General features: G+C 42.6%; 2 protein-coding genes across 3 annotated transcripts in view; one reads left to right on the top strand and one right to left on the bottom strand.

The window, feature by feature from the left end:
- The window catches only part of LOC111977670 (mitogen-activated protein kinase kinase kinase kinase 3), a 70,025-nt gene extending 63,608 nt beyond the window's left edge, over positions 1-6,417 (top strand). Inside the window, exons 20-33 of the mRNA XM_070448701.1 lie at positions 269-451; positions 652-693; positions 859-943; positions 1,081-1,160; positions 1,264-1,324; positions 1,648-1,765; positions 1,865-1,923; positions 2,130-2,233; positions 2,461-2,632; positions 2,724-2,792; positions 2,923-3,015; positions 3,269-3,339; positions 3,495-3,550; positions 4,855-6,417. Of these exons, the coding sequence (XP_070304802.1) occupies positions 269-451; positions 652-693; positions 859-943; positions 1,081-1,160; positions 1,264-1,324; positions 1,648-1,765; positions 1,865-1,923; positions 2,130-2,233; positions 2,461-2,632; positions 2,724-2,792; positions 2,923-3,015; positions 3,269-3,339; positions 3,495-3,550; positions 4,855-4,942 (1,281 nt within the window). The 3' untranslated portion in view covers positions 4,943-6,417. The remainder of the gene's footprint in view (positions 1-268; positions 452-651; positions 694-858; positions 944-1,080; positions 1,161-1,263; positions 1,325-1,647; positions 1,766-1,864; positions 1,924-2,129; positions 2,234-2,460; positions 2,633-2,723; positions 2,793-2,922; positions 3,016-3,268; positions 3,340-3,494; positions 3,551-4,854) is intronic.
- Positions 6,126-13,921, bottom strand: part of arhgef33 (Rho guanine nucleotide exchange factor (GEF) 33) — a 28,438-nt gene continuing 20,642 nt past the window's right edge. Inside the window, exons 9-15 of one of the 2 annotated variants that reach the window (XM_070448554.1) lie at positions 12,248-12,355; positions 11,700-11,795; positions 9,390-9,574; positions 8,996-9,091; positions 8,088-8,886; positions 7,703-7,839; positions 6,126-7,514 (exon numbers count right to left, since the gene is read on the bottom strand). In XM_070448554.1, coding sequence (XP_070304655.1) covers positions 7,397-7,514; positions 7,703-7,839; positions 8,088-8,886; positions 8,996-9,091; positions 9,390-9,574; positions 11,700-11,795; positions 12,248-12,355 — 1,539 coding nt within the window. In that variant the 3' untranslated portion in view covers positions 6,126-7,396. The remainder of the gene's footprint in view (positions 7,515-7,702; positions 7,840-8,087; positions 8,887-8,995; positions 9,092-9,389; positions 9,575-11,699; positions 11,796-12,247; positions 12,356-13,921) is intronic. The other variant, XM_070448555.1, reaches the window with a different exon arrangement.

The following is a 13,921-nucleotide window of genomic DNA, read 5'->3' as shown; positions in this document are numbered from 1 at the left end:
GATCTACATAGTGCACTGTTGTTGCTGCAGTCATGTAACCCTGTCTGTCACCAAAATCCAGCCGCCTCCTCCCATCGTTGACATCATGTTCTCAGTGAGGCAATCAAAATGTAATCCAACTCTCTGAATGTAATTAAGCGTTGGGAATGCATTCTCCATTCAGTGTGTTAGCACGGTCGAATCACTTAGTTTGATTACTGTTGTAATCCCATCAAAACATACTCCATTATTAGCAGTGATTAGATTCCAGCATATACTGCATGTGTAGAACTCTCTCGTGCACACACACACACACACACACACACACACCGAGATGTGTGTCATAAACATGTTTCCCGCTGCAGGTAATGGATTGAACTCTCACCAGAATGGAGAGAAGGACAGTGCTACTGAGAGGCAGTCCACCATGCCCCCTAGTGTCCCCACACGGAAAGACAAGAAGGACATTACGGTAATGCCACCTGATCCCACACACTCACCTTATTAACAATGACGTTTCAATACATTCCCTTTCCTTTCACACTAGGGCATCGCCACACTGATTATTGTTGTTAAAGCCGTTCATCAGCGACCGTTCGTCTAAAACAAATGTGGTCCAGTGATCATCGACCTTATCTGTCTCGCTCTTTATGCGTCTCCCACTTTTTTCAGAAGCCTATCAGTAATGGCCTCCCACCCACACCCAAAGTCCATGTGAGTATGATTCCTTCTCTACAGACACACCATGATCTTATGAACCAATGTCAAATAGGGGTTTGCCCCCTCAGATAAAGCTTTCAAGACGAGAGCTTTGAAGAAAAATGTGTTATGTTTTGGCTTCCCTCCAATTTCCCCACCTCCATTCTCCTTGCTGCTCAGATGGGGGCCTGTTTCTCCAAGGTGTTCAACGGCTGCCCGTTGAAAATCCACTGTGCCACGTCCTGGATCAACCCAGACACCAGAGGTAGGAAACTGGGGGAAAACGACGTAGTTTCACTTTTTGGTACATCTTTATTGTCATGGCTTATTACAGGAATCGTTGCCAAGATGATTATTTGGATGAGCATGACTAAAAGGCTCTTTGTTTCGTCGTCGTTTCAGACCAATATTTGATATTTGGTGCCGAGGAGGGAATCTACACTTTAAACCTGAACGAACTACACGAGACGTCCATGGAGCAGGTTTGTTCTGGTTGAAGGTTTCTATATTTTGTTTCTTCAATGGAGGATTGTGAATGTTGTTCTCAACTCTTCATTGGCTCTCTCCATCCCCGTCTGTCCCCAGCTCTTTCCCCGCCGGTGCACTTGGCTTTATGTTATGAACAACTGCCTGCTCTCTATATCTGGTAAGACCATCTTGGACCTGTGCTGTGTCTTACTTTTGTTGTTTCTTCTGTATCTAGTAATGGTTTTGCTGTGTTTGACATTTCTCTGCCGGAAAAAAGGTTAACATTGAAGAGAGGCACTTGCCTTTAAAACCTTGACTTTGGAAAATTTGGCGGCAGGAATTTCTTTGTTTAAAACATGTCTGGCCCTTCTGAAGATATAATCTTACCATGTGAAGTGTGTTTTGAAGGCAGACCTTTTCTCTTTTTCTTTACTGTGTCATAAATTGCTCTTTAAAGGTATAGAAGTCTATCTGAAAATATGCTTTTGTTATTGCTTTCAGGAAAAGCCTCCCAGCTCTACTCTCATAACGTAGCTGGTCTATTTGAGCATGCCCGGCAAATGCAGAAGTTACCCATGGCCATTCCCACACACAAACTCCCAGACAAAATGATTCCAAGGTAGGATATCGAAGGCCTCTTCATTCATTTGGGTTTGAACTTGAGGGTTTTTAGATGATACGTAGAAAAGTCATTTCTTGTTCCTTATGATCCTCATAGGAAATTTGCCATATCCAATAAGATTCCAGACACAAAAGGGTGCCAAAAGTGCTGCGTGGGTAAGTGCACATGAGTGTGGTTCACCCATATAAAAATGTATGCACACTTTGGATGATAGCGTCTGCTAAATGTATTATCAACTGCTGCATGGCGTTGTTCTTTACTTACGGTACAACTGAATAAGAGAAGTTGAGGAATGTTCTGAAATAATGAGTATAGCTCAGAGTTCAGAGAGAGATTTGTGAGAGACCTTGTTTGTGTGCAGTGAGGAATCCCTACACGGGTCACAAGTACCTGTGTGGCGCGTTCCAGTCCAGTGTGGTTCTGCTGGAGTGGGTGGAGCCCATGCAGAAGTTTATGCTCATCAAGGTAAATCAGCGTTCGGTTCAGGTCATTCTGGGGCGGACTGACCATGTAAAGGGGTAGAATGGGACCTTTCATGTTTGGATAAACTTAACACAGTCCTGTTATGGAAAGCTGATTCGATTAGCTAAAATAGCATGCTAACGTTGCAAATTATTCCTGTCTGTACATGATAATGGGGGATTTCTTGTGTAACAGGATGCTTGATCTATCTCCTCTGGTCTCTCCTGTAGAACATCGACTTCCCCCTGCCCTGTCCCCTGGAGGTGTTTGAGATGCTGGTGGTGCCGGATCAGCAGTACCCGCTCATCTGTGTGGCCGTCAGCAAGGGCATCGAGCTCAGTCAAGTGGTCCGCTTCGGCACCGTCAACCCCAACTCAACCTCCTCCTGGTTCACAGAGGCCGGTCAGTGGCACGTGGTTGCAACCATGATGATGATTATCTTCATTAGGACATTGATTGTTCTTGATGATGAGATGTTTTTCTGTCCACTCAGATACGCCCCAGACTTGTGTCATCCACGTCACCCAGTTGGAGAGGGACACCATCTTAGTTTGTCTGGACAGTACGTTWYMCCCCCCCCCCCCCCCMTCCGCTGAACTAACCCAAATTATCTTCTTCTCACTCAAAGTAGAAATTCCAACTTATGAATATGTTACTGCAACTATTATGGATGAACTCTTTCCTGTGATCAGGGTGTATAAAGATAGTGAACCTACAAGGAAGGTTGAAGTCAAGCAGGAAGTTGTCTGCTGAGCTGACGTTTAACTTCCAGATCGAGGCGATAGGTACGTTTCCATAACCACGGCATTCACACTTCTACCCAGCCCAAAGAAACCAAAGACAGGGTTATTTTTTGAATATTATTTCTTTATTTCAGAGACGGTTCTGTTGTGCTAAAGTTGGATATTTCCATCTGTGTATAGAGCTCTATGCAGAAAGATAATTCAATATCCTGAGAACGTTTTTCCCGTGAAGCATTTGTCTCACCTCCTATTTGTGCTTTTTATGGTTCAGTGTAACACCCACATGTCTTTGCAGTGTGTCTCCAAGATAGCGTTCTGGCATTTTGGAGGCATGGCATGCAAGGGCGGAGTTTCAAGACCAATGAGGTAAGCTGAGAGCAGTGTTAGTTGTCTGTTTGTGTACACGGAGGGTTTATTAAAAAAAACTATGTTCAATCCCGTTTATCCCGTTTATTCTGTTTATAACTTGAAACCATTTAATTCTGTTGTATGTGTTTGAATATGATCCGTCTCCACCCCAGATCACCCAGGAGATCTCTGATAACACGCGGATCTTCAGCCTGCTTGGATCTGACAGGTGAGTAAGGGGGTCCATGATGCTCAAGGTCACCTTATCAGACACACCTGTCTCAAGATAGACTTACACACACTCCCACTCGTTTTTACACTGGCAATGATATTAACATGGGTGTCGTCGTGATGCCCAGTTTGTTTTCTACTGATCTACTGCAGTAGTATAGAATCCTGATTGCCTGAATTCTCTGGTGTACGTTGTTGGTTTTATGCTTGCTTGCTTGTCTCCTTAATGGCTTGTTTGATTTTGTGAATGAAGAACCTCTCAGCACGACAGTTCAGGGCAGGAGGGAGCCGCCAATCTGCCCAGGTATACTCACTGCTCCCCGGGTCACTCCAGGCCACACCTAGCCTACAAGCTTTCTGATCCATGGATGTCCCCTGTGGGGACCCTGGATTTCATCCCATCTGTGTGTGTGTGTGGGGGGGGTACTGGGACTCTAATGCTCCAATTTTGTCTGAACCCATTGGTTTGGAGTTTGTGATGACATCTTTTTGTTTTTAACACACTTTAAAGTAACTGTCCACTGTTTCCAGAATGTATGAAATATGGCCTATAATTCATTACAATATGAGTGAAATAGTCCTTTCAAAATGTTTTAATGAAGTATGTTAAAAAGCAGCTTTTCTGTGTTGGAATGGTGTGGGTGTACCCCAACAGCAAAATAATGTGGGGGTATACCAGTCGTTAAAAATATTAATGCAGGTATACCACAGATTGGCCAGCTCATCCTCTGAGGAAATAGCAAGCATTTGACCTGTGCTGTAGGTGTTTTTTTTGTTTGTTTGTTATTTCTCCAAGTTATGCTTTGGCAACAAATGAGAACAGGATGATTCAACAACATTGTTTGGGTATGAGTTAACAGAATATGAACTTTTAAAAGTTAGATTTTCACTGGACAGTTACTTTAACACATCTCCCTCAATGTTTCCCCCTGTTGGATTACTCTGGTAACACCACCTACTGGGAGTAAACCTATGATTGAGGAAAGGGTACTCTGGTGGCCAGTGCATGGAAGTGTCAGGGTTTCTTATTCATAGAGTTGGAATGGATGCTTGGCAAGCTTACTTTTTTCTTGGGTCAGTGACTACTCTGTTACAGCACTTTGACCTTAACATGATGGAAAATGCCTATGGTGCTTGAGTAGTCTATTGGTAGGATTTGGGATTGTGCATGTTCTGTTGGGGGGGGGGTGTTGGTGTGTGAAAATGCGTTTTCTGTTTGTGAGGCTTACATTCGTAATCCTCCTGGTTCCCTCTGGGACATATATTTTCACATTGTGAGTCTGAACTGAACCTGTGTTTCAGAGTGGTGGTGCTGGAAAGCAGGCCGACAGACAACCCCACAGCAGCCAGCAACCTCTACATCCTGGCTGGACACGAGAACAGCTACTGATCACAGCACACAGCATCCTGGGAACACAAGACACTACAGACAGACTACTGCTTTAGCTTCACAGGAGACCGATCCTTCAAGGGTCCACTTCCAACTTGCCTCTTACTTCCTTTTAACACCTGTATTTATTGTGGCATGTAACAAAGAACTGGATGACTTCTATATGATTTCATTTTAAAATGAAGTGTTGCCACCACTGCTAGCATCTTAGCCCATACCACACAAGTGCTTAATTGACCTCTATTTAATTGTAAATATAAATGTAGTATTTTTTCCGCAGAAAGGACCCTGGCTACTCCGGGGTTGTAAAACTAAAGACTGGTCATGTAGATAGGTGTTCTATACCGGTATGGAGACTGTAAAGATTTAAAGGGGTGGTTCAGGGGGTCAGTTTGAGCACTAAAAATGACTTCTTGTTCTCTGATCATGTGATGAGGGACAGGATTGTAACCCCTCTGAAGTCTGAGCAACAAGGAAGTACCACTTACTGGTAATGTCATTCTGCACGCATCGTCATCCCAAATGTGGGAACTCCCTTTGTAGTTTGAGAAATATCTAATGGGAGATCAACCATTTCATTCTTAGCTTCCATTTATAACTCTATGAGATGAACATTTCAAACTGTTTTAATTGCAGGCTTACTTGCCAGCTAAGTTGTATGCTTTTTTTAATACTGTGGAATCACTGGTGTTAAAATTTGCACAAAAAAGTATTTGAAAAAAAAAAAGTGACGTCGTATGTAACTGTATATGTGCGTGTAAACTTTAAGTATACATACATATGTTCTCACAAGCTGTGACACAGGGGTTGCATTAGCATAGGTCGAATTATTATGGAACGCTCACTGAACATTACTGAAATACTGTAATGAGACCGTGGAGGGAGAAATGTCAAAGGTCAAACTTAAACGGACTCCAGCGGTACTGTTTTGATCACCACAGTTTCATCATGTAATTCTCAATGGTAATATCGATCATATACACTATAGTCAAATGGACAAAACACATTCCTTACTGTTGGACTCAGTGAAGATGTCAAAATAATATGAATGTTACATTTTTTTTAATGTAATGCCAAAATGTGTTCTCGATTTATGGCCAAAATTAGTGCGGTGTCTCTACCTCGTGCAGTGTTGAACAAAAGGAAACGAGTTGTGTAGAAGAAAAAGTCAGTAAAAACACTACAAGATTCATGTTGGTTTTAATTTACACAGTAGAAATGTGTAATGATTATGGACAAACTAACTTCCTTTCTGGCGCATTACCATTTTCATATTGCAATGCACATTATATGTATATAGTGTAAAATAAAATCTGTTGGTTTTACATACTGTATAATTGCCTATATTTTGTTTCAAATGTGTAACAGATTTATGAAACAAGTTAACACATTAAAAGAAGGAACTGAAGCTTGTGTGTCTGTTTGTCGTAGAGAAATATTGATTGAAATGCAAAATAAATGTTGAATAAGTTTCACATTGTCTAGTTTGCTAGCTTTGTAGATAAGTTGCACATTTTTCAAAGGGAAGAACTGTTAAGCAGGCACTATAATTTGTGTGATAGTTTTCAGACATTCTTGTCTGGTTATGACGGTATAACATTGATTACAACCGACTTATTTTGTTTGTCTTGTCACAATTTATTTTATTTGCTAAAAGATTATTCCACTTTACATTCTAGTTTGATTTGGGGATAGAGATTTTCTTGATGTTAATGAGTATACCATATGCAAAATATATTTTCTCCGTGGATATTGAAGAGATCTCAAATTGGAAACTATTACTAACTCAAAAATAAAGATAAACCGATACAGCATTTTTACAGTAGGTCAATGTCTGTCGGTCTTCCAGCATGTTTTATATACATAGAAATAGATTGTATTGCACTGTACACTGAGTGTACAAAACATTAGGAACACCTTAATATTGGGCGGCACCCATTTTGCCCTCAAAACAGACTTAATTTGTCGGTGCATGGACTCTACAAGGTGTTGGAAGCATTCCACAGGGATGCTGGCCCATGTTGACTCCAATGCTTCCCACAGTGGGTGTCTTTTGGCTGGTGGACCATTCATAATACACATGGGAAACTGTTGGGTGTGAAAAACCCAGCAGCGCTGCAGTTCAGCGCCTGGCACCTACCATACTCCATTCAAAGGCACTTAAATATTTTGTCTTGCCCATTCACCCTCTGAATGGCACACAAACACAATCCATGTCTCAAGGCTTAAAAATCATTTAACCTGTCTCCTCCCCTTCATCTACACTGATTGAAGTGGATTTAACAAGACATCAATAAGGGATCATAGCTTTCACCTGCTCAGTCTGTCATGGAAAGAGCAGGTGTTCCTAATGCTTTGTACACTGTCTATATACCCTAGAATTTCACTGGCACCTATTTGAAGCCTTTCTCAGAGCAATGTGTTTCTCTGCTGGTGACGCTCTAGTCACACTTTTCACACGGCAGTCCCACGTTCGATGCCTAGGTGGGCGACTCTTGGGGTCTTGCCTGCCTCGTGATCACTGGAGTTCTGGCTGTCCGTCTTCTCTTTGTCCTTCTCTCCTCCCCCCGACCTCGAGGACACAGTATATATATGAGGTTACTGCAACGCTAATAGTCCGAAAAAACTTGATACAGCATTACTTGAGTCATTCCATCATGTATTTGACAAACATTGTTATTCTAAGCTACTTCAAATGAATCGTGGTGTAAAGTGCTGCTGATAAGTGACATTTTGGTCAGCAGATACAGTGTATCTTACTTTTTCTTGAAGAGCTTCTTGAAGGAGCTACGGAAGCCTCCCTTCTCCTGTTTCCGGCTCCTCTCACTGAGGGGGGTGTGGTTATTCGCCTCAGCCTTCCATCTTGGCTCCTCCCCCCAGGGGGGGCTCCCAGAGTCCTACGTAAATGAGTAATATTTGTTATAAAGACACTCAGGTCTACAACAATATCGCACACATAGCACATACTAGTATACATACAATACTAGTACATACTCCCAGCAGCGCATAGTACTCACACATTTATTTCTATGGCTGACCCACCCCTTTTCCATCTAAAAATGAACAACCGTCTTAGTGCTTCTCATAAACTCAACCCCACTGCTTGTTAACTGTGGGCTCCATCCAGCCACTCCCTGATGCCCACCTTGTTGTGGTTGTTGTTATGCAGCTCCTTGTCAGTGGCTGCTACCTGTCTTTCTGGCTCTGCTCTGTGCTGCGGGGGGCTGATGGGGCTGTTGTTGCTGCTCTGGCCCTTGCTGCTGCGTGGGTGATATTTATTACTGGACTGCCTCTCCAGCTTGGCATGTTGGTGGGCCCCGTGGCACCTCAGGTGGTCAGACAGATGTCCGGGGCCACTGTCCCCACTCACAGTGCTGTCCAGCTGCAACCCGTTCAGGGACTTGCTCTTACGCTGAGCGGCCTGCAGGGGGCGGTGGTGGTGAGCTTGCATCATTTGGGCCTCGTCTGGCGACACGCAATCCCGGCCAGGCAGCTGCTTGTACCTGCTCCCCCGGCTGCCCCCGCTGTTGTAGACCTCGCGAACAGCCTGATGGCTCTTAGGGCAGCGCACAAAGGCGATGTCGATACTAGAGTCGGACGAAGCACTGGAGTAGTGGTCGAACAGGGACACGTTGTGGAGGGACGATTCCGCATCCTCATACAGCCCCTCCAAGCCCGGAGGGTCCCCAGGGCGAAGGAACTCCCCTTGGGCATCGGACAGGGCTGAGCCCGGGGTCAGCCGTTTGCCGGGCAGCTGCTCTGATGACCCCATCTCAGGGATACTCTGAAGGCCTGGGGGTTTGAGGCGAGGGTTGGTGTCAGGGGAGAAAAATGGGATGGGGGAGTCGGAGTGGTGGGCCTCGCTCTCCCAGTCCTGGAAGCGTCTAGACTGGATCTGCTCCAGGTGCCTCTGCTTGCTGCGTTTCACCTGGTTGGCATGCTCTCTGTAAGGGGAGAGGGAGAGGCTGTCAGCGGGACAGAGAGTTAATCAATAATGGCATTAATAACTGACTGCTAATATTAATGGCTGAGTGTAGTCAGAACATAACTCACAGTATTGCGTTGCTGGTGGGGTAAGGGGAGCCCATCTCATTGGCTTGCATAACGTTACCACAGTCCACATTTTTGAAGAACTGCTTCATAGTTGACCTGCAACAAGAACAAGATAGGAACTATATTTGCGCTTCGTTCACATGATAGTTGGAACTAGGAAACGGACATGTCCGACTTGCTAACTGGTTGTAGTTATACATGTACCGCCTTCAACCAGTTAGCAAGTCGGACATTTCAGAGTTTCCTAGTTCCGAGTAGCACGTGGCATTAGCCTCACAAAGAGTTCTTCTTTATTTGGTCATATTCACAGGAGAATGTCTGTAAGGTATATCATCACAGTTCATTGTCCTCAGACCAGTCCATCTGAATCCTGTCCCCATCTGCACAATCTTACCAAAACACCAAATCTGAGCCTGGATCAGAAGCTGACCTCTTGAGCTCTTTGCGGTTGTGCAGGAGCAGCTCTTTGTCGTGCTGCAGTAGGTGGGCGTACTGGGTGGTGAAGGCTCTGACCTGCTGGATACACACCAGCAGCAGGTAGTAGTCAGGGTGCTCTGCATCTGTCTGCTTCAACAGGGTCTGAAACCAAAACAGGCCACACAGGGATGCTATTGACTTATCCCAGCTAGCACATAACGTTCTGAGAAACATGCTTCTTAAAGCTTGGGGAGAGTGGGGTTATTTTGCATACAACCTTCCCACAACTTTCTGTAAATAGTGCAGGATAGTTGCTTGGCTTTTGAACATTCTCAGCACATTTTTAAGGAAAAAACATAATTTTATTACTTTAACACAATGTTTCCTAAAAGTTCAAACACGGATACATTTAATTGAATTTCTGGTCATGTTCTAGGAATGTACTCCAACTGGTTTGATACTGATAATGTTCTCAAATAGTTCCGCGAACGAAACAATGTTCTTCTGTAGGAATTTCAGTACTTCCACAGAACATTCCACACAAGTTCCCATTAGGTTCTATTTAATGTCATATTTTTACTACATTCTGGGAATGTTCTAAAAAAAGAAATGCTGTAAAAAAATAAAAAATAATAAAAATAAAAAAACGTTCTCAGAACGTTCAGAGAATGTATGGTTCTCTTTTATGTCAGTTCTTGGTAATATTCTGGGACAGTTCAAAAAAAATAATTCTACATATTGACATCAATTAATTCTAAATTCCATTCTCAGAACATGAAGAAAATGTTCCAGAAAAACCACAAGAAAATGTTTGTAATGTTCAGAAAACGTTCTAAGAATGTTATTTAAAAACATACATTCTGGTCTAAGAACATGAAGAAAACTTTATTAACATTCAGAAAAAATTCGAGGAATTTTATTTAAAAACGTTCCATTCTCAGGGTCAGGAAAACTCTCTCGATCCTCTATCTTGTTAGGTGTGTTCAGGTGTGTTGGCTGCACCCACTAATTGGTGAAACTTGATCTTAATGAGTGCTTGTTTCCTGGTTGGTTGAACAGACTAAAATGAACAGCTATGTATGCGGGGGAAAAAACAGCTAGCTCCATCCTGGTAGCTCAGTGGACTAATTCCAGGATAGAGAACAGAAGATCATAGGTTTGAATCTTTCTGATGCCATGTTGCAATCAGTGGTGTAAAACTACTTTAAAGTACTACTTAAGTAGTTTTGTGAGGAATCTGTACTTTACTATTTATATTTTTGACTACTTTTACTTCACTATATTCCAAAAGAAAACAATGTACTTTAACTCCATACATTTTCCCTGACACCCAAAAGTACTGGTTACGTTTTGAATGCTTAGTGAGACAGGAAAATGGTCCAATTCATGCACTTATCAAGAGAACATCCCTGGTCATCCCTACTGCCTCTGATCTGGCAGAATCACTAAACACAAATGCTTTGTTTGTAAATTATGCCTGAGTGTTGGAGTATGCCTGTGCTATCTGTAAAAAAATCTATACTTAAGTATATATTTAGCAATTACATTAACTTTTGATACTTAAGAACATGTATAACCAAATACTTCAGACTTACTCAAGTAGTATTTTACTGGGTGACTTTCACTTTTACTTGAGTCATTTTTTGTTCAGGTATCTTTATTTTTACTCAAGTATGACAATTGGATTGTTTTTCCACCACTGGTCACAATAACAAAATAACTGTTTGCATGATTAATGCCTAAGCAAATTAATTTCCATGTATCCTATTGTATCTGTGCTTGGCGTTGAAAAAAAAGTTAACCCAAGATAAGCTAGCAGTGTTATTTAAAGTCTTATTGATACATTCAGTGAATGTTTTAAGTTATTTAATTACCTTCAAATAACCTATAATTTCCATTATCAGAGTGTTAATAAAACCTAAACTTTCAGGGAACTGGAGTGAAACATTCTCAGAACCTCCCTGTAACCTAAAAATGTACATTACCAGAACAGCAAAATGTTCACTTCTGTTCTCAGAACGTTGAAAAAAACATTCCGTTTTACCGGTCAGGAAACGTATAGCTTTGTTCCACAACCAATATGAAAAAAACATACCTTCCCACAACTTCCAACGAATCAAATGTGCCAGCTTGGATATGAACCCGGCACTGACCTGAACAGTTTATACAGTCACCACCACTCTGATTAGAGATAACATACTATGATGGTGAAGGCTCTCTTTTCTAAATACCTATGTTGTGTTGGTGGTGTACTGTATGTATCAGATGTGAGTGTCAGGGAACTGACCTGCAGCAGCTGAAGGTACACAGGGATCCTTTGTACTGGCTGGAGAAGCAGAGTGTGGAGAGAGGGGCGTGTCGTCTCGTCCCCGTTGATGTCACCCTGGAACATCAGACAGTCAATCAGAGAAGAGACAGTCAGTTGGCACAAGTCGACACAGAAATCATGTGAAATCAATTGTATGAAAAGTTTACAGAGTAATAAAGACTGGGGATAAGATGTCACAAAAAAACTAAGTCATAATAAACTTCACTCAGGTATGCTTATCATGTGCTCTTTGTTCATCGAAATGTCAAAGAGATTTACTAAACGATAATAATCAATGGTAACAGGATTTCCTGAAATAACCCTTTCTTTTCTGTGAGTACTTCTCTGTGGGTAGCTCTATGCAGTGATTGTGGACATAGGGGTGTACTGAGGGTGCTGCATATAAAATAAATACAAATATAAGGCCTTTATTACTCCTGTATGAGCGGAGTAACCCAACCCAAAACATCTTCCCATGGCCATGATGGCGGTCAATACAGCCTGGTTGTTCAGTGTTCTTTGTTTACCTCAAACAGGCCGGCTGCTTTTAGTGAGGTGGTGGTCAACATGTTGACCACAGACAGACATTCAGGCAGCTCCTTCAGATACGACACGTAGAAGTCCAGGAAATCACTCTGTTGATGACAGACAAGATGGAGAATTAGAAACACAGACAGACAGACAGACATTCAGTCAGTGTCAGTCAGTCATTGAAACTCAGTAGATAGGATCAAAGAGTGTAGACAGACAGACACAGTCAGTCAGTCAGCAATTGAAACTCAATACAGTGGCTTGCGAAAGTACTCACCCCCTTGGCATTTTTCCTATTTTGTTGCCTTACAACATGGAATTAAAATGAATTTTTGAGGGGTTTATCATTTGATTTACACAACATGCCTACCACTTTGAAGATGCAAAATATTTTTTATTGTGAAACAAACAAGAAATTAGACAACAAAACTGAAAACTTGAGCGTGCATAACTATTCACCCCCCCAAAGTCAATACTTTGAAGAGCCACTTTTTGCAGCAATTACAGCTGCAAGTCTCTTGGGGTATATCTCTATAAGCTTGGCACATCTAGCCACTGGGATTTTTCCCCATTCTTCAAGGCAAAACTGCTCCAGCTCCTTCAAGTTGGATGGGTTCCACTGGTGTACAGCAATCTTTAAGTCATACCACAGATTCTCAATTGGATCGAGGTCTGGGTTTTGACTAGGCCATTCCAAGACATTTAAATGTTTCCCCTTAAACCAGTCGAGTGACGCTTTAGCAGTATGCTTAGGGTCATTGTCTTGCTGGAAGGTGAACCTCCGTCCCAATCTCAAATCTCTGGAAGACTGAAACAGGTATCCCTCAAGAATTTCCATGTAATTAGCGCCATCCATTATTCCTTCAATTCTGACCAGTTTCCCAGTCCCTGCCGATGAAAAACATCCCCACAGCATGATGCTGCCAACACCATGCTTCACTGTGGGGATGGGGTTCTCTGGGTGATGAGAGATGTTTGGTTTACGCCAGATATAGCATTTTCCTTAATGGCCAAAAAGCAAAATGTTAGTCTCATCTGACCAGGGTACCTTCTTCCATGTGTTTGGGGAGTCTCCCACATGCCTTTTGGCGAACACCAAACATGTTTGCTTATTTTTATCTGGCCACTCTTCCGTAAAGCCCAGGTCTGTGGAGTGTACGGCTTAAAGTGCTCCTAATGACACATACTCCAATCTCCGCTGTGGAGCTTTGCAGCTCCTTCGGGGTTATCTTTGGTCTCTTTGTTGCCTCTCTGATTAATGCCCTCCTTGCCTGGTCCATGAGTTTTGGTGGGAGGTCCTCTCTTGGCAGGTTTGTTGTGGTGCCATATTCTTTCCATTTTTTAATAATCGATTTAATGGTGCTCTGTGGAATGTTCAAAGTTTCTGATATTTTTTTATAACCCGACCCTGATCTGTACTTCTCCACAACTTTGTCCCTGACGTGTTTGGAGAGCTCCTTGGTCTTCATAGTATAGCTTGCTTGGTGGTGTTGCAGACTCTGGGGCCTTTCAAAACAGGTGTAAATATACTGAGATTATGTGACAGATCATGTGACACTTAGATTGCACACAGGTTGTCAGGGTTGTGTGCGGAGAATAATCGGAGTCAAGCGCAGGACACAGGTGTTGAGCGAAACCACAGTGTTTACTCACGATTAATGGCAAAAATT

Source organism: Salvelinus sp. IW2-2015, linkage group LG18 (genome assembly GCF_002910315.2).
Source record: "Salvelinus sp. IW2-2015 linkage group LG18, ASM291031v2, whole genome shotgun sequence".
NCBI lineage: Eukaryota > Metazoa > Chordata > Actinopteri > Salmoniformes > Salmonidae > Salvelinus > Salvelinus sp. IW2-2015.
The sequence above is the reverse complement of the archived record's forward strand: the minus strand, read 5'-3'. Positions and strand labels throughout refer to the sequence as shown.